Genomic DNA, 24,190 nt, shown 5'->3' with positions numbered 1-24,190 from the left:
TGGGGATTGGGGATGTAACAGTGAACAGATAAAAACCCCTGCTGTCACTGGAAATGGCAGAAAATAAGCAAAATAACAAAGGAAAATAAGTGCTGAGTTAGATAATATGTGTTTTGGAAAAGAATAGGAGAGTTGGAGGTTGGCAGTATTAGGGAAATTGCAAAGTTAAGTAGGAGGCTAAAGATGGCTCACTGAGAAGCAATGTTTTAATAAAGATGGAAAGAAATGAGAGAGGAAGCCATGTAGACATCTAGCAGGAGATGGTAATTCCTGGTAAAGAGTCAGTGTATGCAAAGGCCCTGAGGTGGGGCATGTGTGACATGTTCAAGGTATGACAAGAAGTCCATTGCGTCTGGAGCAGAGTGAGCTGGGGCCAGGGGACAGGTGATGTAGGGTCTTGCAGGCCACTGAATAGACTTTGACTCTTCCCAGAATATAGAATGGTACCAGAGGGTTTGGAGCAGAGGTGGATGTGATCTGAGTTACTTTTCTTTTTTTTAAACGGATCTCGTTCTGCGGCCCAGGCTGGAGTGCAGTGGCACCATCTTGGCTTACTGCAACCTCCACCTCCCGGGTTCAAGCGATTTTCCTGCCTGGGCCTCCTGAGTAGCCGGCACAGGCACGCGCCAGTAGGCCCTGATAATTTTTGTATTTTAGTAGAGATGGGGTTTTACCATGCTGGCCAGGCTGGTCTCAAACTCCTGACCTCAGGTGGTGATCTGAGCTACTTTTTAACTGGATTTCTCTGAATATTATATGGAGATTAGACAAAGGGGGTAAAAGAACGGATGCAGGTAGACCAGTCAGAGGCCACTACAGTAATCCAGGCAAGAGATGGTGATGGCTTTGGGCCAGGAGAGTGGTAATGGAGGGGCTGAGAAGTGATTCCATTCTAGAGAGATTTGGGAGGAGGAGTTTGGATATGGAACATGGTGAAAGAGCAGAGTCCAGGGTGACTCTGAGGTTTTGATCTGAGTGACTTAGGATTATGTAGGATCTTTTCCTATGGAAAGATGATAATGATGTCACTATCATCACCATAATGATGATGATATTGATGGCGATGTTGATAATGAGAATAGTAATAATAATAACACGTATTGATCCTTTACGATGCTAAATACTTTGCATAGTGTTCCATGCATTTTCCTGGTTAATCTTCAGAACAACCCTGTGAGTTATCTATGATTGCAAGCAGGAATATCACCGATAAGGAAATGGAAGCTCAGAGGTCTTACAGCTAGTATGCGGTTAGGCTGAGCGTCAACTTGAAGGCAGACTAGCTCCAAAGTTCATGCTCTAAATGACCAAATTAGCCAACTGGTCTGAAAAATCTTTCTTTTTCTCGGAGCAGATTGATAGGGGCACGTTTTTCATTTCTTCTGTTCCAGGTGGTTCCCATCAGAGCAGAGACAACCTATAGAGCCAACACCACTCCTTAAAATTTAGAGTCCGATTTTCCAGCTTCTTTCTTCAAAAATTTTGCAAATTGGGCCAGGTGTGGTGACTCCACGCCTGTAATCCCAGCACTTTGGGAGGCTGAGGTGGGCAGACCACCTGAGGTCAGGAGTTCGAGACCAACCTGACCAATATGGAGAAACCCCGTCTCTACTAAAAATACAAAATTAGCCTGGTGTGGTGGCACATGCCTGTAATCCCAGCTACTCGGGAGGATGAGGCAGGAGAATCACTTGAACCCGGGAGACGGAGGTTGCGGTGAGCTGAGATTGTGCCATTGTACTCCAGCCTGGGCAACAAGAGTGAAACTCCATCTCAAAAAAAATAAAAAATAAAAAATAAAATTGCAAATTGGTTTTCCTTCCGGGTTCTGGAACCTTGAATTCCAAGTTTGTAGGTGTGAAATGAATGCATACACCCCTCAGGTCTCAGCATCTACATTCTGCCCTGGTCAACTGGGAATGCCAGTTTGGCTGGGTGTGGAGACAATTCACATGTATATTGGCACTTAGGCTGAGCAGTGCCCAGTGGGCTGTAGATGGACAGAGACCCCTTTGCTGTGAGGCCAAGAGCGCCCATGGGCCCAACTTCCATCAGGCCCTGAGCTCTCAGGTCCTAGCTCATTGTCTGCCATATACTAGATGCTCAATTAACATAAATTCCTTAGGTTATCGTATCAGAGGCAGTTATGGTGGTTTACAGTGCTTGTAGCCCAGGAAAGTTGTTTTTATTTTTTTAAGTCTCTGTGACTCAGTTTCCTCATTCATAAAGTGGGGTTATTAATAGATCCTACATCTTAAGAGTGATCCTACAAAATAAGACAAGGTGTGCAAAACTTTGGTACAAATAAACATTAGCTATTCTGACGACATAGGAGGAGACTCTTTGGTATTGCTCTGACCAGATTCTCTCTGGGAAGGGAGGGTCCCATGGCGATGTCAGGAACCCCAAAGATCTTCTGGCTACTGATGAAAGGGAACAACAGTGACCATCACCAAACCATCCATCGCAAGTTCTAGGCCTATTATAGGGCTCTCACGTGGGTTTCAGGGTAAGCACATGGGACTCAGGGCCATGTTACAATAGGCAGTGGCTCCCTGACTGTCTGCTTGATGTGTAGATGTGCTAATGGCTAATGGACCTAGAATTAATGTTTGCCTGGTCTTTAGTAGAAAACCCCAGGTTCCTCTCTGAGCAGTGAATATGAGTCAGAGGAGGGGCTGATGGGTGATGGGGAGGTGATGAGCATGGGAACTGGAGTTTGATCCCAGCACAAGGAACTTAAGTCTGCCTTTCTTTAGACCAGTGGTTCTCTATGGGGGACATCTTGCAAGGTCTGGAGGCATTTTGGTTGTCACAATTGGAAAAAGAGATGCTACTGGCATCTAGTGGATAGAGGCCAGGGATGCTGCTAAACATTCTACAATGCACAGGACAGCCCCAGCACTACAAGCAAAGAATTGTCTAGTCAAATGTCCATAGGGCTTAGGATGAGAAACCCTACTTTAGATCCAACTTCTGATCAAGCATGAAAAAAATATTCTGAGAATATCCCTCTCCCCATTGCATAGGGCCATGCACAGTATACAGAGGTGCTCACAGTCGATAGGGACTTCAGGATTGTCATCAATCTCTTCTTGTTTCTCAGAGGCCAGCCACCAATTTGTTCTGACCATTGCAATGGCCTTTAAGTTTTTAAAAGATCTGTACCTCCCTATTTTTCTGGCCTCATTTTCTACTTCTCTTCTCTTCAGAAACCCTGTATCTTTAGCCACATGGATACAATCTCTCTCACCCCAGGGTATTTTTACTTGCTGTTCCTTCTGCCCTAAATCTGCATGGATCACTCCTTCACCATCTTAAGATCTTTGCTAAAGTGTTACCTTTCTAGGAAAGCTGTCCCTGGCCATCCTATTTAATACTACAGCCTCATCTCCGTCCACCTCATGCATTCCCTATCACTCTTCTCTATTTTTCTCCATAGTACTTTTAACCATAGAAAATACTATGTATTTTACTTATTTGTTTGTTTATCTTTTGTCTTCTGTCTCCAGGATGTCAGTTCCAGGAGGGCAAGGATGATCATCTGTTTTGTTCACCACCATATCTTCAGTGCCTACAATATATCTGGCAAATAACCAGTATTCAATAAATACTGAAGGAACGAAGTTTCCAATGATCAGCACAGTGTAAGAAGGTGAATTTAGCACCAGTTTTGGTGTCAAGCTTGGTCTCAAACCCAGGCTTCACTACTTACCAGTTGTGTGACCTTGGGCAAATGATCTAACCTTTCTGACATTTACATGCTTCATATACAAGATGGGGACAAGGTTATCAAGTGCAGTGCCTGAAACACAGGTGCTTGATAAATGGCCTTTGTCATCATCATCACCACTGTTGTCATTATCATCACCATAACCATCATCACCAGCACTATCATCGCAGTTTTCATCATAATCACCATAACGATCATGGTCATCAGCACCATCATCACCATTGTCATTATCATCAGCATAGTTAATAATCATTATTACCAGTACCATCATTGCCATTGTCATCACCATCATAACAATCATTATCACCAGCACCATCATCGCCCTTGTCATCATCACCATAGTTAATAATCATGATCACTAATACCATCATCGCCATTGTCGTCATCATCATAATCATTATCACCAGCACCATCATCGCCCTTGTCATCATCACCACCATAGTTAATAGCCATTATCATCACCATCATCGCCATTGTCACCATCATCACCATTGTCATCATCACCACCATAATTAATAGCCATTATCATCACCATCATTGCCATTGTCGTCATCATCATCATCTTCATCATTGTTCCATCCACATTACCATCTCCACATCATGCTCACCATCATCATCTAACCTACACCCAGGACAGAATCTTATCACCTCTGCCTTAGGGACAAGCGATAAAGGACCCTAGACAGCTCCTAATCTTATCTTCACCTCTCCCCACTAATGGTAGTTAATCCCCTCTCCTTGATTCATTCAAGTTAATGTAGATGAAGAAAATTATGGGTCAAAGGAAATCTCATTCACCCATCTATTCATTTGTTTAACATCTATGGAAGCCTACCATGCTCCAAGCACAATGCTGAATGTTAGGAATCAGGAGATGAGTAAGATTTGGCCCCCAACATCACGAAATGTACATGATGAAAAGCAGTTTTGATACCATATGGCAAATGCTATGAAAAAGAGGGTAAAAAGAAGGCGGTGGGAGCATAGGAAGGCCTCCCAGCCAGACTAAGGGGGAGTGAAGGTGGACACAGCCTACCAATGAGGGGCATGAACTTCACAATCCAGGTGAAGGAGTGTAGGAAGGATACTACGGAAGCTGCAAGTGCAAAGGCCCAGAGGCTGTAGCCGTGGGCTAGATCAAGCAGAAGACCTTAGCTACTGAGTGACCTGATCAGATTTGCATTTTAGAGGAAGTCTCTCTGGGTGCATTGCAGGACAGCATTGGAGAAGGCAGGGAGACCATCTCAGAGGCTGTCGTGGTGGTTCAGGTAAGGTATAATGAGGCCAGAACCAAGGCTGTGGTGGCGGGATGGGGATAACAGAGATTGAAGGGATTTAGAAAGTGTCATCTACAGGATGTGATGATGGATTGCATGTGAGAGTAGAGGAATCAAGAACAACCTTGAGGTTTCTGACTTTGACACTGAGTGGATGGTGGTACTGTCAGTGAAGGCAGGACATACAAAGCAGCAGATTGTTGGGACCAAATCAAAGATGTTGAGGTCTGTTGTGGACATGTGGCATTTGGGACTGCGAGGAACATTGAGAGGAAAGCTCCCTCAACCCCTGCCTCTTGGCCTGGAGTTCTCAGAGAGAAGAGAAAGCTGGTCATCCATTAAGGATTTGAGCGACTCGGGCGGTCCCTGGGGGCAGTATCTGAAAATAATCTCTTTTTCGAAGAGCCCATTTACCCTTAAAGAAAGCTTTTATAGTGCTTTCCCCAAGTGATTTGTTTTTCCAAAGGCCACTTTAGAAAGCCTGCTAATTTTTTTGAGAACTCATTTTGAATTTAATTGTGTATTGGCAGGAATCAAAGATTCAAATGTAATGAGATTAATTGAGTGTCCCTTTTAGATAAGAAAATTTTTGCTGCTGTTGAGTTCACTGCTCTGGAATACCTGCTAGTGGAAAGGCTTTAGCTTTGAAGTATGCACATTGGTTGTTGTCGAATGCAATTGAAGAATGTGAAATTGATTGGCTCCCTCTGTAGCCCCAGATTTAGTGTCAGTTCTTATGTCATAAGAATTAAAGAACCATGAACTCACCCTTCTGCCCTGGTTAAAACAGGGCAGAGCCTACTATTCTCGTGCGGACTGGACAGGTTTCCCAGCCTTATCCATCCACTACACCATTTTTGGAAGGGGAATGTGTTGAGGTGTGTTTTGTGGTTGTGTAAATGTATGGCTCTAAGCCTTTCAACACCTCCATTGAGGGTCCCAGATTAGAAATTAGGGCTACAGCAAAAGAGATGGTTTGGATGTTTCATCTGTGCAAACCATTAGTTTATCAGTTCCACAGCAAGTGGAGTAAGACTGCAAGGTTCTCTGCTCTTCCCTGTAAAAGTAACCGTGAAACAGATGCACAAGTGCTGGCCTGAATTCTAGTGTGGATGAGGGATGTGCAGAAATAGCTGGAGGAGTCTTTCAGCAAAGTGGAAATGCCTGCCCTGCTCACAGGCTCATGTAAAGAAAATGGTCCAGGGTGGATTTCTCTTACAAGGTATTGCTCAAAGGGCTTTGAAGTAAAATCAAACTGGCATCCTGATGAACAGTCTGAGCTAGAGGGAGGTCACAAGCTTGGAACTACGTTGATGAAACTTCAAGCAACAGGCATGTTCAGTATTGGATGGAGGCAAAAATGACCCAATTGGACATTCCTTGTGGGAACTGTAAGTGTTAAGGGTACAAAAAGAAGGCGATTCATGCTTCCACGAAGTGGCAGCATAACCTAGCTGGGGAGGCACCGGGACTCAGGGGGACTGACTTATTGATGCTCCCACATCCCCAAATTTCCTCATGTAAGTGGCACCACTCACAGAGTATACCTCAAATGAGAAGGACAAGGATTGAGGAAGGAGATTGGAAGACCGAATTTCCGGCAAGGAAATAGACTCAAATGTCATGGGGGTAAAGCAGAGAGTGTGACAGTGTGAGGTTGGCAGGACAGGAATATGGCAAATTGATAAGCATGTTCTCTGACCACAAGGAAAAATCACAACTCAGCTTCAGCCAGTTGTCACCGTGTAGGACTGAGGGCCAGTGCTTCCAGATCTTCTGATTTTTTGAAGAGCTGATGCAAATTCAGTTTTAATTGTGACATGTTTCATTTCTTTTAAACACTGCATGGGCCAGCTGCCAACTCATGGGCTCAGTTCCTGGGCTTCCTGTTGTATCCTTAGTTTCAATGTTATGGGAAAGAGTAGAAGTCATAGAAAAGAACTGTGAAAAAGGAGCCAGAGAGGTCCATAGGAACCAGAAGAGATTGAGTTCATGGAAACCAGGCATTAGGGGGTCTTGGCATGAATATGCAAAGAAGGTCAAGGAAGGTGAGGGTTGTCAAGTGTCCACTGGATTTGAGAAACAGCTGTCCCTTGAAAGCTAACCTGAGCCACAGTCAATAAAGGCAGTCTCTTGGAGAAAATAGTTTTTGACATTCCTGCCCAGAAGAGAAATCTTTTCCTGGTGGTTCACTGTCTTAAAGAGCTTATTCCACTAGGCTGCCTCTCAGCCCGCCCAGCCTTGAATTACTTCTGAACAAAGGTTATTTCAAGGCTTTTACAGCAAAAAGCAGGTGCAATGTGACTAAAGGAAGGCAATGTGGTGGGTTCCCCAGGCCTGGTTTCTTTATCCTCTTGGGGTACACAGTCATACTACATTTCCCAACCTCTCTTACAGATAAGCATGGCTATAGGGCAGTGATCTGGCCAGTGAAATGTGGGTAGAAATGATGTACACCAGTGCTTTCCACACTTTAATGTACATGAATCACCTGAGAATCTTGTTAAAATGCAGATTCTGATTCAGTGCATCTAGGATGAAACCTGGGAGTCTGCATTTCTTTTTTTTCTTTCTTTTTTTTTTTTTTTGAGACGGAGTCTCGCTCTGTCACCCAGGCTGGAGTGCAGTGGTGATCTCGGCTCACTGCAAGCCCCGTCTCCTGGGTTCACGCCATTCTCCTGCCTCAGCCTCCCGAGTAGCTGGGACTACAGGCGCCCGCCACCACGCCCGGATAATTTTTTGTATTTTTAGTAGAGACGGGGTTTCACTGTATTAGCCAGGCTGGTCTCAATCTCCTGACCTCATGATCCACCACCCTTGGCCTCCCAAAGTTCTGGGATTACAGGCGGGAACCACCGCGCCTGGTGGGAGTCTGAATTTCTATGAGCTCCTGAGTGAAGCTGACATTGCTGGCTTATGGCCTATACATTGAGTGGCACAGATGGGTATCATTTCCAGGCCTAGCCTGACCCAGAAGCACATCCTGGCCTCCCTCTCCCTTTGCTGGCTGGAGGCAGAGTTTTCTGTGGAGTACTCTAGGCCCTAAGGAACGGCTCAGGCCCTAGGTAGAAGGAGCCTGGGTGCCTGAATGATTGTATGGAGCAGAGCTTCTCTGCAGATCCACCTGGAACTAGGATGACATGGACCCTTATGAACCTAGATTGTTATAGCAGTTAGCTTTCCCAGTAAATACAGTGATTTTTAAGACAACTAGTCAAAATTAGAGCAAAGAAGAAGTTTGAGTATTAAAGTGGGCAATACATTCTAGAATTTATTTCTTTAAGTGATTTCATTGATCTCATATTAATTGACCCCACAATATGCAAAGAACTAATAAAACGCTTGGCACATTGAAGTTAGCCTATAACCTTGCATCTTGTGGCAAATACTGAGAATCAGCCATTTATAACCTCCTTTTGTTTTGCTTCCTCAGCTAAAGAGGTTGGAAACCTAAAATATTCACCATTCCAGACTTCTCAGTTAGAAACATCCATGGGCCCAAGTTCTAGCCATTAAGACGTTACCAAAGTGATTGGATGCAGCTCTGGGAAAGTTTTATTTTTTTAAAGGGACATAGGTGGCTGATGTATTTTATCCCTTTTTTCTTTATCCTCTTGGGGTACACAGTCATACTACATTTCCCAACCTCTCTTACAGATAAGCATGGCTATAGGGCAGTGATCTGGCCAGTGAAATGTGGGTAGAAATGATGTACACCAGTGCTTTCCACACTTTAATGTACATGAATCACCTTTTGTACATGAACAACTTTTTGTTTGCCTATCCCTTTTTGTTTCTAGCTGGAACGTCCAGTGCAATGCAAGAAGCACAGCAGCCGTCTTGTGACCATGAGTTGTAATGTGTCAAGGATGAGGGAGTAAGAAAATAGAAGGAGGCTTGTCCCTGAAGCTGTGGAGCTGCTATACCAGGCATTGACTGCCTATCCCACCTCACACAGTGTGTGAGATCAGCTCTTGGATTAAGCCAGCTGCTATATTTGGTTAGTTTGACTTTTTTTAAATGTTATGTTGAAATTTGTTCCCCAGTGTTGGAGGAGGGGCCTAATAGGAGGTGTTTGGATCATAGACGTGGATCCCTCACGAATGTTTTGATGCTGTCACCAAGGTAATGAGTGAGTTCGCACTCTATTAGTTTCTGTGAGAGCTGGTTGTTAAAAAGAGCCTGACATCTGCTGCCCCTCCCTCTTGTTCCCCTCTCATATGTGATCGCTGCCCACACCAGCTCCCCCTTCTCGTTCCACCATGAGTAGAAGCAGCTTGAACCTTTCGCCAGATGCCCAACTTCCAACCAGCAGAGTTGTGGACCAAATAAACCTTCACTGTTTATAAATTACCCAGCCTCAGGTATTCCTTTGTAGCAACACAAACAGATGAAGACATCACCATCAGCAGATTCTTAATTAGTTGCAGTTGAACTCTGTGCTAACTGACACAGGGTTGATGAACTGCATTTGCCTCAGTGCCACAGGGCAAGGGAGAATGGGAGCTCATGTTTATTGAGCAACTTCCACATGTCAGGTAATAGACAGCCTCTCAGTTCATCCCTCTAATGACTATACCACTTTCAATATTTTCGCTTTACAGGTGAAAGTGAGACAGGAAGAAACTCACCCAAGGCCACATATGCAGTTTACGGAAGAACTCAGCTTTACACTCAGGCTTGCCTGGATCCCAATGTACATTACACCAAACCTTGATGTTGCATAAGAACCAAGATGCACGAGTGATTCAGGCTAAGAGAGATTCTATAGAATTTACCAGTGCTTGGCATGAGGTCTTTGATTAAATATTGACATCAACAACCATAAATTTTAATGACTTCTACTAACTCTTTGGCTTTGATTATCTATCACTGGGCATTACAGGGAAGCCTAACAGACTATGTATCTCACTTCAAGGCAAACTTCAAGCATCCAGATGCATTTGCATTGGCCTGGGAATCCCTCATGCACTCCAGGACATAAGGGAGCAGGAAGCAAGCCAGTGAAGGTCACTCAGCTGCTGCAGTTGGAAGAACCACTTCTGAGGACGAGTTCACACCATTACTTCTCCACTTTAGAGCACCCAAAGTGTACAATTTAGACTATTTTAATTGCATGACTTAATCACACTTTGTTTTAAAGGGTTTCTCATGTCTTGTGACATTCCTGGCTTAAACTGTAAAGTCCTTGAGAGCAGAAACCAAGACACCCATGGAGTCCACCCATGACCTGGCATTGAGCTGCATAAATGTGGGGTGAATAAGAACCCAGTGGTGATAGCTCCTGCCTGTGGAGTGCCCACTATGACAAGGGACTGCATATCTGAACCCACTTTCATCACCACAACAACCTGCAAGAGAGGAATTGTTAACCTTGTACAGATGAGAAAATGGGTGAGGATGATGAGAGCGGAAGCCAACATCTCCTTAAGTTCTTATTACGCATCAGTCACTGTGCTAAGCACATGATTTCACTTAATCCCCACAATAACCCTAGGAGTTATAAATTTTATGTATGTACATATTTATTTATTTATTTATTTTGAGACAGAGCCTCGCTCTGTCAGCCAGGCTGGAGTGCGGTGGTGCGATCACGGGTCACTGCAGCCTTGACCTCCTGGGCTCAAGCGATTCTCACACCGCAGCCTCCCAGGTAGCTGGGATTTCACGTGTGTGCTACCATTCCTAGCTGATTTTGTATTTTTCTTTTTGGTAAAGGTGGGGTTTTGCCATGTTGCTCAGACTGGTCTTGAACACTTGAGCTCAAGAGAGCCTCCCACCTCGGCCTCCCAAAGTGCTGGGATTACAGGCATGAGCCACCATGCCTGGCCTATAAATGTTATTAAATTCCCCATTTTACAGTCAAGTAAACAGAAGTTCAGAATGCTCAAGGTCACCAGCCCAAGGCCACCAGGCTAGTAAGTGGCAGAACTCAGCCTCTGAACGTAGGACTGTGAACCTCTGAAACTGACCTTATCTCACTACATTGCACTCATTGGACTAGAAATAAAAGGGAGTCTGTAAATGGTTCTGGTCAGAGGGCAGCACACAGAGAAGGGAGATAGGGCTATCTCAGAACAACAGCCGAAAGGAGGAGCAAAGGGGAGTGTGGGTGGAGGGGCAGCTTGGGAAGCAGGTGAAAACCAAGAAGGGAAAGGCGCCCTGCCTCCCCTGCCCTGATCTTCCCTGGAACCTTAGGCTCTGCCGAGCCTCTGGGAACCTAGTGCTGGGCAGGCAAGTCCTGGAAGCAGGCCTTGGGGACTGACACAGAGCCAGCCATTTTCCAGGAGTGGCTCTGAACACAGGATTCCAATCCAGTGTTCACACCTGCAGTCTAATTCTCTAAATCCTGCCATATAAAGCATGGTACAACATGGGGTCTGTGGTCTCTACTTGTGCTATGTGACCTTGGGAAAATTGCTGATCCTTTCTGAGTTTCCGTTTCCTCAACTATCAGATAGGGAGATGAATCGTACCCACCACACGGGGTCGTGAGGATGGAATGATGTCACATTTAAAGCAGCGCTTAGGACAGTGCCTGGCACGCCATGAATGCTCACTATGGGGAAGTTGTTATGAAAATCCCTTACATTCTGTCCCAGGGCATGGCTCGGTCCCAATGCCTCAGGAAGAAGCAGTCTGCTCTGTCCCCCAAAATGTCTGCTGATGCAAAATGTCCAAAGAAAAAAAACCAGGCCTGCAAATCTGATAGCAAAAGTGATGGTCTCAGCCGGGCGCAGTGGCTCATGCCTGTAATCCCAGCACTTTGGGATTACAAGGTGGGCAGATCACTTGAGGTCAGGAGTTCGAGACCAGCTGGGCCTACACGGTAAAACCCTGTCTCTACTGAAAATACAGAAATTGCAACAATTAGCCAGGTGTGGTGGGGGGCACCTGTGGTCCCACCTACTCGGGTGCATGATGCAGGAGAATTGCTTGAATCCAGGAGGCGGAGGTTGCAGTGAGCTGGGATTGTGCCACTGCACTCCAGCCTGGGTGACAGAGCAAGGCCCTGTCTCAAAACAAACAAAAAAGTGACAGTCTAAAAATTCCTGTCTCAAGAGCTTGCCCCAGACTGCCATCCTTTATTTCTCTCCAGTTGTGTTCCAGGAACTTACCACATCTCATTTAATCTTCACTATAATCCAGTGTGTTATTAGGTTCACACCCATTTTATGGAGGAGAAAGACTGAGGCTCAGAATAATATAGACACCTGGGGTTAAAGCCTGGCTCCTCTTCAGTGGGACAGAGGAACCGCATACAAATCCAAGACTGGAGGGATGGCATAATATATTGCAATTTGCCTAACCTCCCTGGAGTATTCTCGTCTGGAGATTGGAGATGACGCTGTCGATATATATTAAATGTCTGTTTTAAATAATATGTGTTCTTATGTGTTTAGCAATATATAAAACTCTTCTGGCCCCCAGACACAAGGAGGCAGGCCTCATCCCATCTATCATCCCTCACCCAGGATGGGGACACTCACGGAAAAGCACCATGAGGAAGCGGGTCTGGTTCAGCATCTGGGTCAGGCCAGCGGGCGTTAGCACTAGGAGATTGCGTTCCTCCAGGATGTGCACAGGTTTGGTTATGTGGATGCTGGAAACACCGGCGTTAACCTCCGGTGAGCTGTGGACAGCAGAGATACGAGTGGCCACCAGCAGCAGGGGCATCCAGAGCAGGTCCATGGCTGTCCTGCAGGGGCCAGAGAAGGAACAGAGACCTTATCAACACAGGTGGTGGAGCCCCACGTCATCAATCCCCCGTCCTTGTCCAGCCGGTTCACGTAGGGTGAATGTGGCCTGGGCATTGTCTCCCAGCAATGCCTGCAGCTTGGCAGCAGCCCTGGAGAAGAAGCAAAGTATTAGGTCAACCTCAGGCCCAGTGGTGACTGTATGGGGAACCTTAGAGCAGCAACAACCCACTGGCAGCAGCTGGATGCGGAAGCAAACGCAGACCGCTCAAGCCCACTGACTTCCCAGCCAGGAGGTGAGACTTGTGCAGAGATAAGGTCCCATTTCAGAGTCCTCGGGTGAGCCTCTGGATCTCAGAGATAACTGGTTCAATCCCCCATCACAACCCCCCAGGAATCCCTCTGTCCACAATGTCCCCGCTTCACCTTCCTCCAGCTCCTGCTTGAATGCCCCTGTGAAGGGAAGCTCACTACCTTGCAGTGTACCCTGTTTAATTTTTGAACACATTTTATCAAGTGTAAATATTTAAAAAGTCATAACTATAATACACACTTGTAAAAGTTTCAAGCAATACAATACAAATGTCAAGAAGAAAGTAAAAATCTCTTCCATTCTCTCACTGCTGAGAAAGTGACTCTTAGAAGTATGGAATGAATCCTTACAGATATTGAAAATACCTATATAAACATACCTTTGAATATATCTATATCTATATATAGAGAGAGAGAGATAGAAAGATAGATTTTTTTTTTTTTTTTTGAGATGGAGTTTTGCTCTTGTCGCCCAGGCTGGAGTGCAGTGGCACAGTCTCAGCTCACTGCAATCTCCACATCCTGGGTTCCAGAGGCTCACTCTAGTGATCCTCCCACCTCAGCCTTCCAAGTAGTTGAGATTATAGATACCTACCACTAATTTTTGTGTTTTTAGTAGAGATGGGGTTCCACCATGTTGGCCAGGTTGGTCGTGAGCTCCTGACCTCAAGTGATCTGCCTGCCTCAGCCTCCTAAAGTGCTAGGATTACAGGCATGATCCACCACTCCCGGCCTGAATGTATATTTTTAAATATAAATGGAATCAGATTATCTTTTTTTTTTTTTTTTTTTGCTTGATTAGCTCTTTTTAACCCTGGATACACATGAAAATCCTCTGGGGAGCTTTTAGGAGAACACCGACACTCAATCTCATTCCAGACCAATTAATTCAGAATTGCCCAGGATGGGGTCTAGATACCTACATGTTTCAAAAGCTCCCCAGATGATTCTTTTGTTTTATTTCAACCTCTATTTGGGAAATTTTGAACGTGTACAAAAACAGAGAGATGGTGTAATGTACCCCCAAGGTACCCATCGCTCAACTTCACTTATAGTCATGACCAATGTTATTTTATTTGTATTCTTGACTCTCTGCCCTGGATTATTTTGAATCCAGTTCTGGGAATCATGTCATTTCACCCATAAATACTTTATTATAAATATTTAAAAGATAAGGATTTTTCAAAACCACACAATAACCTCAATACTATTATCATACTTAATGAAATGCACAATAATGTCATCATATCCTCAAATATCTAGACAGTGTGCGAATTACCCTGATGGCCTCATAAATTTTAAGTCTGTTTAAATCAGGACCCGAATGAAATCCATGAATTGTCATTGATTGGTTTGTCTCCTAAGCCTCTCCCAGGTAAATCTATCATTCAGTTTGTAGCTTGAGAAGCACATGGTCAAATGAAACCAACAAAGGGCAAGTGGAGAAGAGGAAGAGGGGCAGGTGGATAACCTGGTTTTCTGGACAGCTGAATGATACAGACCATTTAAATCTGTGTCTCGGTCAAAAGGCTCATCACCGTCAGCTCAGCCTTGAGTCCCTAATGATCTCAGGGTCCCAGGATTCACCAGGTGACATGCCACTTACCAGCCCGGACTGAGCCTGGTACAGCCGTGATGACTATCAGGTGGAACCCTTGTTCTTAGGAATAATTTACTTGCTTGTTTATTTGTTCATTGATGCACTTACTTGTGAGAGAAATGGCTGCCTAAGAATTCTTTGCCTAGCTGGAGACATCAAAGTACTAGAGAGTTAGTTTTTATTCTACAGAAAAGCACTTGAATAACCCCTTCGTTGTGATATAAATGTAAGGGTCACCCAGAACCATTCTAGGCCTGACAGTCCCTTCAAACCTTCCAAACCTCCTCGGTGCCCAGTATCCCTTGGCTGGCAGGAGGGAGCCAGATCTGCAAAAGCCCCAAGGGACCTTCAGAGAAGAAACCTTGAAATTCAAGGTTGTGAGACCCTCTCTGAGAAGTCTGGATGGCACTTGCTGGAGGACAGAGGAGACTGGAGGACAGAGGAGACCTTGAGTCAGCTGGACTCCTTCAGGGCACAGAGCTGAACCACGGGCCCAGCTCAACCACTGTGGAGGGCTGAGCCTCTGAGCAAAAGCTAGGCAGGAGGGGCTACAGCGGGCTCGTCCTCACGCCCTCGCCTCCCAGGCCTTTGACAGAGTGTTTCCCTGGGTTCCTGATCAAGGAAGGGGTAGTGGGAGGTGTCAGGTTTTCTGCTAACCTGGGTGGGCTGGGTTATGAGCCTCAAATGTTTCCAGTGCTTCAGGTCGAACAGGACGGAGACCAAGCCCCACTGGCTGGCGAGGAGAGCCCTCCACGGTCAGACTCTGGCCACCAGGCTTCCCTCTGGCTCCACGGAGCCAGTCACAGCTCCTGTTCACTCATTCATTCATTCATCAAATATTTTTGAAGTCTTAAAACATGTTAAGTACCATTCTAGGTGCCAGGGATACAAACAATATTCCTTGCATCTTAGTGGTGAGAAACACAGTGAAATAAATAGATGCGATCAATAGTGTGTCAGATGATGGTAATGCAAAGGAGAAAAGGGGGATAACAGAAGATTCGAAAGTGATGGAGTCGGGGAGGAGTGTTGATATTTTCTTCTTTTCTTTCTTTTTTTTTTTTTTTGAAACAAGATCTCACTCTGTCACCCAGGCTGTAATGCAGTGGCACGATCTCGGTTCTCTGCAACCTGCGCCTCCCTGGTTCAAAGGATTCTCCTGCCTCAGCCTCAGGAGTAGCTGGGATTACAGGCACATGCCTCCATGCCCGTAATTTTTGTATTTTCAGTAGAGACAAGGTTTCGCCATGTTGGCCAGGCTGGTCTGGAACTCCTGACCTCAGGTGATCCACCCACCTCGGCCTCCCAAAGTGCTGCGATGACAGGCATAAGACACCGCGCCCAGCCGATATTTTAAATAGGGTGACCACGGGAAAGCCTCATTTAGAAGTTGACATTTGACTAAGGGAAGCAAAGAAGTGAGCTATTGTATTTGCATTTCTGGGAGTGTGGGAGAAATAGTCTCTCTCTGCCCTGCTCCTGTTTTTTCTCCCAATCTCTCCCACAATACCTGGCTCAGCTCTGCAACACCCCAGGGCTCCCCTGAGACTGTAGCGCCCACCCTGGTCCAGCCCTGGGACTGTGCTCTCAACCATCCTACCTCCAGCCTGCCCTGACCTGCCCCTTTATTCTCTCAGCCTTGGCCCTTGGTTCTCCCGGCACCTGCTTCTCTAGCCTGACACCACTGTGGGTCTGCTGTGTCCCCCAGCACAATCTCCCCAGCCTCACAAAGTCCAAGCTCAGCTCCAACATCAGCTCCCTACCCACTACTCAGAGGAGAGTGACTGTGATGGGAAACTTTTATTAATGAGAATAGCCAAAATCGAGGGGCTGGTCACCAGCCATATTGTGCTGAGTGCCAACTGTGTGCATTCCCTTCACCAGTATGCCGTGGAGAGACCCCGTGTCTCAGTCACCCTGGTTTCCTGCCAAGAGGGTGTGGTAACCTCCTCATTGATCCCGCCTCTGCTTCTACTCTTTGCGCTTCACCTCAACCCATTGCCCACAAAACAATCAGATATTTCCTTTATTTTTATTTTTATTGTTTGAGACGGAGTTTTGCTCTTGTTGCCCAGGCGGGAGTGCAATCGCCTGATCTTGGCTCACTGCAACCTCCGCCTCCTGGGTTCCAGCGATTCTTCTGCTTCAGCCTCCCTGGTAGCTGGGATTATAGGCACCCGCCACCATGCCCAGCTAATTTTTGTATTTTTAGTAGAAATGAGATTTCACCATGTTGGCCAGGCTGGTCTTGAACTCCTGACCTCAGGTGATCCACCTGCCTGGGCCTCCCAAAGTGCTGAGATTACAGCTGTGAGCCACTGCGCCCGGCTGAGATTTCCTTTTGACACAGGAATTCCATCACACCACTCTGCCTATTAAAAGGTGCTCACTTTTATATATTGTGCAAAAAAAGTTTCTGCCTCTTTTTTTTAACAATCCATTCACGAAACCACACACCAGCCAAACCGTTCTCTGTGGTCTACCAGGCCCCACTGGCTCTGGACCCATCTGGCCTTATCGCCCTCCTCTCTCTCTCCTCCTGCACTCTGGGGAGCCACACTGGCCTTTTCCCTTTCCCAGGCACACCCTACCTGGGGCCTTTGCCTCTCCCTGGGGCACGCTTCCCTCACATTACCAGCCTTTTCTGGTTGTTTGGGTCCTGGCTCAAATCCAAGCTCATCAGAAGGGTCTTCTCGGGCTGCTCTGTCTCACCCCATCTCAGCTTTCAGCACGCTCTGCCATATCACCATTGTTTGCGTCACATTTTGTATTATTATTTCTGAGTGTACTTTGTTGTCATCGTTTTGAACTTTATAATGTAAATACCGTTGTTCACAGCTGTTTTCTTGCCTCCAGAACAGTGCCTGCACCAGATTTGGAGCTCAATGAATGTTTGTTGAATGAATGAACGAGTGGCCTAATTTAATTCTTACACAACCAACCCCATCCATGGTTCATTTCAGTGGTTCGCAGCCATGACCATACTGAGAATCTCTTGGAGGGTTTAATAGAAAATGCTGATGTTCAAGCTCAAACCCAATAGGTTCTAATTTAATTGGTCTGGGGTTGGGTGAGTCTGGGCATTGTTACTATTTTTTTAAAGTCCTCAAGTTGATCCTAATGTGTAGCCATCTATACCAAAACCCACACTTAAACCTTAAACTGGTGACACCTGGCACAGAAAAGCCTCCCAAGGCAGGGCCCATCAGTCAGACTTCCCATTTTCACTGAAGCTTGTACCTGCAGGAAGCCAAGGCCACTCCCAGGGTTACTGGGGCCGAGCCGGGGCTGTGTTGGGGGTGGGGCCACAAACTCTGCGGTCCCTTGAGAAGGGAGGTTGTAGCCTGAAGAGGAGGCTCCTGGCTTCTTCTTGTGATCAGGGCAGGACCCGCAGATGGCTGGGCATTCTAAAGAAATCCACAGGCAGAAATGAAGTCCCTTCCTGGGCACACAGAGGCCACAGTAGCCTCAGCAGCAAAGTTCTGAGTTCTGGGGTTCTAGAGGACCGGGGGTGACCCTGGAGAAGAATGGGCCATTGTTGAGTAAGAGGGGGCCCTGCCTGGCAGCCCTTGCTGAGTTCACTTGAAGGGCCAGAAATAAAACTCACTGTGGGGTGCTGGATATGGCCCAGGAGGGTTCTGAACTCAGTGCCTATAGATTGGAATTTGAATCCCAGCTCTATCTTGAACAGCTGTAGGGTCTTGAGAATGTCACTTACTCTTTCTGAGGTTCAGTTTCCATGCCTGTAACATGGCATCTAACTCAGAGGGGTGTTGTTAGCAAAGTAAATTATGTGGAATTTAGAAGATAATTAAGGCTATGAAGAAAAACAAAACCTGAAAGGATGATGAGGAACGCCTGAGAGGGGGATGGGATAAAACAAGATGATTTATGCAAAATGAGCAGCTCGGTACCTAGAAGGCAGTAGCCCCCTCACCCATCACCACCCTGGCCTCATCTCCTCGGGGAGAAAGATCGCTACTCACCGTGCTCCAGCCACACTGGTGTGTCCCTGCCAGTCTTTCAGTACAATGTCAGGGCCTCTGCACTTGTGGTTTTCCCGGCTAGGGAGGCTCTTTACCCAGGTAGACTCAAGGTTCACCCTCTTAGCTTGTTCCAGTCTTTGCCCAAATCTCACTTCCACAGTTGGGCCTTTCCTGGCCACTTCGTTTAAACTTGTCAGGGCCCCATCCCCATCTCAGGCGTTCCTCATCATCTTTCCAGGTTTTATTTTTCTTCATAGCATTAATTATCTTCTAAATTGCACATAATTTACTTTGCTTACCAGGTGATAGGTGCTCAATAAATATTTGTCGAATGAATAAAGAAAAGGCTGTTGATATTATTAGCATCGTTATTATTGTCAGAGTTTGCAACCTTTGGCTATCTGCTGCCCAACTCTTACTAAATACTAATGGAGATGATTAACATTCATTTCACTAAATTTTAACATCTGTGGGTTTTAGTCCTAGAGCTTTGCTCTTCTCTCTCTTTTCTTTTTCTTTGAGACAGTGTAGTGGCGCCATCTCCGCTCACTGTAGCCTTCACCTCCAGGGTTCAGGCAATCCTTCTGCCTCAGCCTCCCGAGTAGCTGGGACTACAGGCACGTGCCACCATGTCTGGCTAATTTTTGTGTTTTTAGTAGAGACGGGGTTTCACCATGTTGGCCAGGTTGGTCTCAAACTCCCGACCTCATTGATCCACCCGCCTCGGCCTCCCAAAGTGCTGGGATTACAGGTGTGAGCCACGGCACCTGGTCCCGCTCTTCTCTTTCCATACTTAACTTCTATACTTTTGTTGGCTTGTTTAAATGCATGAGTTCAAATGTTCCCCTTTAGAAGTAACTCCCTCATTTAGTCCCCTGGATTTGATCAACTGATTGCATTTACTATTAAGACTGTTTTCTCTCTGCCTATTAGAAAAGCTCTTCTTGGTTGAACCACACTCATTGAATACCCAAATGTCTTAATTTGAATTCATCATGTCCCTTTCAACTTTTCTTGCCAATTATTCCTTTTCTGGATGCTGTGTTTGTAAATAATTCCTGGGGTATGTTTGACTCTTTTTTCTCCCCTGTCCAAATCAACCATCTACTCTGGCATGTATTATTTTGACATCTTTCACACTTGTCAACTTTTCGTCACAAACTAAAACACTTGGGTTATTATCTCAAATGGCCTTTATTCACTTTCCTTCACTCTTGGACACAGTTAGTTGTTTCTTGGCATAATATAGACACTTTCATGGTGATACTCATTTACCGATAAAGCTGCTGCTTCTTTATTTTTTTATTTTATTTTTTGAGACAGAGTCTCGCTCTCTTGCCTAGGCTGGAGTGCAGTGGTGCAATCTTGGCTCACTGCAACCCCCACCTCCTGAGTTCAAGTAATTCTCCTGCCTCAGCCTCCTGAGTAACTCGGATTACAGACATGCGCCACCATGGCCGGCTAATTTTTGTATTTTTAGTAGAGACGAGGTTTCACCATGTTGGCCAAACTGGTCTCAAACTCCTGACCTCAGGTGATCCACCCGCCTCGGCCTCCCAAAGTGCTGAGATTACAGGCGTGAACCACTGTGGCCCACTTAAAGTTTCTTTTTATAAAATAACATTAATTTCTTTCTGATTAGAAAAGAACAGGATTTAATTTATAAAACATAGAATATACAGAAATGAGTTAATTAAAATCATACATCATCTTACTTAGAGAAACATTCATATTTTGTTATGTATGGGATTAATATATACTTTTTAAAAATAAAATTGTGATTATATTATCTATAAAGTGTATCCAGTTCTTTCATTGAACATTTATGAAACATTTGTCATGTCTTATGATTATATATCCTTTTAAAAAGTACTGATGGAGAGTAGTGATATTGAGATTAGACTGCCGGAAAAATAGATAATATCCAACAGTCCGTACACCCTACTGAGGGTAGAGATTGTATCTTTAGATCTGGCTGGAGATTCAGAGATGAGGTTGTATCCTGGGTCGCAGTAGAGGACTGAATGCTGAGCAAGTGGACACTGAAGGCCCAGAAGATGGTTCCCTGTGGCCAAGCTTGGCAGCAAGGGAGAGGAGCTGCCTGCGTGGAAATGAGCCAAACTGGCCAGGCCAGGAAATGAGACAGAGTCACAGGGGAACAACACACAGTGACGGATAAAAATCCGGTGTGCTGTTTGAATCACTGCAAAGAAAGGCAGTTAATGGTTCAGCGTCCTCTCCATAGGACACCCATAACCCTGTCATTGCAACAACATGGATGGAACTGGAAGTCATTACATTAAGGGAAGCAAGTCAGGCATAGAAAGCAAACATTCTGTTCTCACTTACTTGTGGGAGCTAAACAGGAAAACAAACGAACTCATGGAGACAATAGAAGGATGGTTGCCAGAGTCTGGAAAGTGTTGCAGGGAGTTGGAGGAGAAGGGGGATGGTGAACGGGTACAAAAAAGTAGTAAGAATGAATAAATAAGGCCTAGTATTTGCTAGCACAATAGGATGACTATCATCAACAATAATTTAACCATACACTTAAAATAACTACAATAGTATAATTGGATTGTTTGTAACACAAAGGATAAATGTTTGAGGTGATGGATACCCCATTTACCCTGATGTAGTTCTAATGCACTGCATGCCTGTATCAAAATATCTCATGTAACCCATGAATGTATATACCTCCTATGTACCCACAAAAATTAAAAATAATTTAAAAGGAACTTCAGAGAACAAACAACCAAAAGCCTAGTATGGCTGGAGCAGAGTGAGACGGGGCTTTGAGGAGAAAAACTCGCAGGAATTCCTGTGGGGCCCTGTAGGCAACTGACAGGACTTTTTGTTTGTTTGTTTGTTTTTGTTTTTTTGAGACGGAATCTTGCTGGGTCTCTGGCTGGAGTGCAGTGGCGCGATCTCAGCTCACTGCAACCTCTGCCTCCTGGGTTCACGCCATTCTCCTGCCTCAGCTTCCCCAGTAGCTGGGACTACAGGCGCCCACCACCACGCCCAGCTAATTTTTGTATTTTTAATAGAGACAGGGTTTCACCATATTAGCCAGGATGGTCTCAATCTTCTGACCTCATGATCCACCCACCTCGGCCTCCCAAAGTGCTGGGATGACAGGCATAAGCCACTGCGCCTGGCAATTGTCAGGACTTTGGCTTGGACTGTGAGTGAGACAGGGAGTTGCAGGAAGCTTTTTCAAAAAACCACCTTTGTGCCAGGTGCAGTGGCTCACACCTATAATCCCAGCACTTTGGGAGGCCACAGTGGTCAGATCACTTAAGGTCAGGAATTGAGACCAACCTGGTCAACATGTTGAAACTGCATCTCTACCAAAAAAATACAAAAATTAGCCAGGCGTGGTAGTGCGTGCCTATCGTCCCAGCTACTCGGGAGGCTGAGGTGGGAGGATCGCTTGAACCCAGGAGGTGGAGGTTGCAGTGAGTCAAGACTGCACCACCGCACTCCAGCCTGGGCGACAGAACAAGAGCCTGTCTCAAAAAACAAACAAAAAAACAAACAAACACCACTTCTTTTGGCAGTGTACAATTATTATTACTATTTTTTGCAGGAAATTTACAGAGTTGTGCTGTCATGACCACAATCCAAATTTAGAACAATTCTATGACTTCAAAGGGATGCCTTAGGGCCATTCCCTGGAACCACTCCTCTGTTCTCTCTGTATCTATTGGAGGGTTCTAAGCAGAAAAGAAACAAAGTCTGACTTATATTATTATCACTATTGTATCTTTTCTGTTAAAACATCATAATCTTCTTGTTGCTTTTTCTGATTAGATGGCAACTTGAATTTTTAGGGAATCTATCTACCAGTTTCGGTGCACCCACCAGGCATGACAGTTGAGGTCTGATCTTCCAGCCACTGTGAGTACTGAGCAAACTTGGCAGGAGGCCACTTTCACTGGCTCAGCGCACCCTGACCAGTTAAAGCCACAGTGTCAGCTGCTGGGTTCTGGCTCTGCCCACTCTTGGCTGCATTTGGGGCCGAAGTTCCCTGTGAGAGGCTGTTTTCTGAGGGAGCCCAGTGTTTACAGGCATTCAGGTCTGCTCCGCTCAGCTGAAGCAGAAAACAGAGACCTTTTGCATTACTTTGGTTCAAGAGCAAGGTAATTTGGAAAGAAAGTTTTCAGCCGAAGGTGTCAGCTGCCTCTGAGGCCTTTGCCGATTAAACCAGGAAGTGACATCCGAAATGGTGTTCGGGAATGGGAAGGAGGCCTGGGGATTCTAAATTATCAGCTGTTTAGGCGCCTGAGGAATCCAGGGGTGGGAGACTGAGGAAAGGATTGGGGCAGAGTTCAGGAGAGGTGAGGGGCAGAAGAGGTGGGTCAGAGAAAGGAAGTTTCTGAGGCGCAGGCCTAGGCCTGGTGGCCACTGCAGAGGCTGGGGCCTATGTTTTTCCAGGAGGTGAAACCTGAAAGTCACTTTTCCCCTTAAGCCTCACTTTCTTTATCTGTAAATGGAGAAAATAACATTTACAGCATAGAGCTGTTATAAAGATTTAATGAAATAATGCCTATAAGCACTTTTAAAATGCTTGGTACACAGTAGGCCTTCGATAGACTGTAGCTGTTACGGTTTTTCTTGTTGTGCCACGTTATTCTTGTCGGTTGTTATTACCACATTTTGTTATTACCATATTTTGTTATTATTATTACTAAGAGGAATTTAATGCAAGGAAACTGAAACTGAGGTCACATGCAGCTCCCGGGCCAGTGTCTCTCAAACTTTAACATGTTAACTTTAACATCTGAACATCCTGTTAACTTGCAGATTCTAATTCTACAGGTGTAGGGTGGGGCCCCATCTGCTGGTCCCCAGATCACACTTTGAGTAGCAAGACACTAAAACTGGGCTGGGCACAGTGGCTCACATCTGTAATCCCAGCACTTGGGAGGCCGAGTTGGGAGGATCACTTGAGGCCAGGAGTTCAAGCCCTGCCTAGGCAACACAGTGAGATCCTGTTTCTACAAAAAAACCTTTAAAACATTTAGCCATACGTGGTGGCTAGTGCCTGTAGTTCCAGCTGTAGGAAGGCTGGGGTGGCGGGACTGCTTCAGTTCGAGGCTGCAGTGAGCTGTGATGGCACCACCGTACTCTAGCCTGGACAACAGAGTGAGACTGTCTCAAAAATAACAATAACAAAAATTTTGAAAATAAAATTAATTTTAAAAAATTTAAAAAATTAAAGACACTAAAAGCACATCATGCCATGTAGCAGCCACTTGTGGCTTTTGAGCCTTTGAAGTGTGGCTAGTCCAAATTGACCTGTGTTTGTAAGGGTAAAATCTATATCAGATTTTGAGGACTTAGTACCAAAATAAACAAAAAATAAGTAAAAGGATGTAAAATATCTCTTTACCAATTTATTCGTCTATTGACTATGCATTGAAATGGTCATACTTTGGCTCTATCTGGTTAAATAAAATGTATTATTATAATAAATCTCACCTGTTTCTACTTTTCTTAATGGAAGTAGTAGAGCATTGTAAATTGCACAGGTGACTAACTTTCTATCTCTATTGGACAGTGCTGCCCTAGAGCTGTCTTCA

General features: G+C 45.3%; 2 protein-coding genes across 2 annotated transcripts in view; one reads left to right on the top strand and one right to left on the bottom strand.

Annotated features, from left to right (window-relative positions):
• PDILT (protein disulfide isomerase like, testis expressed) overlaps positions 1 to 18,108 on the bottom strand; it is a 44,751-nt gene extending 26,643 nt beyond the window's left edge. Inside the window, exons 1-2 of the mRNA XM_025371135.1 lie at positions 17,860 to 18,108; positions 12,501 to 12,709 (exon numbers count right to left, since the gene is read on the bottom strand). Of these exons, the coding sequence (XP_025226920.1) occupies positions 12,501 to 12,702 (202 nt within the window). The 5' untranslated portion in view covers positions 12,703 to 12,709; positions 17,860 to 18,108. The remainder of the gene's footprint in view (positions 1 to 12,500; positions 12,710 to 17,859) is intronic.
• Positions 18,109 to 22,615: 4,507 nt separating this feature from the next.
• The window catches only part of ACSM5 (acyl-CoA synthetase medium chain family member 5), a 31,089-nt gene continuing 29,514 nt past the window's right edge, over positions 22,616 to 24,190 (top strand). Inside the window, exon 1 of the mRNA XM_025370743.1 lies at positions 22,616 to 22,747. The gene's annotated coding sequence lies outside the window, so the exon portion shown is untranslated. The remainder of the gene's footprint in view (positions 22,748 to 24,190) is intronic.

The sequence above is a fragment of the Theropithecus gelada genome, chromosome 20 (genome assembly GCF_003255815.1).
Source record: "Theropithecus gelada isolate Dixy chromosome 20, Tgel_1.0, whole genome shotgun sequence".
NCBI classification, from domain to species: domain Eukaryota; kingdom Metazoa; phylum Chordata; class Mammalia; order Primates; family Cercopithecidae; genus Theropithecus; species Theropithecus gelada.
This window is presented reverse-complemented; position numbering and strand designations above follow the sequence as displayed.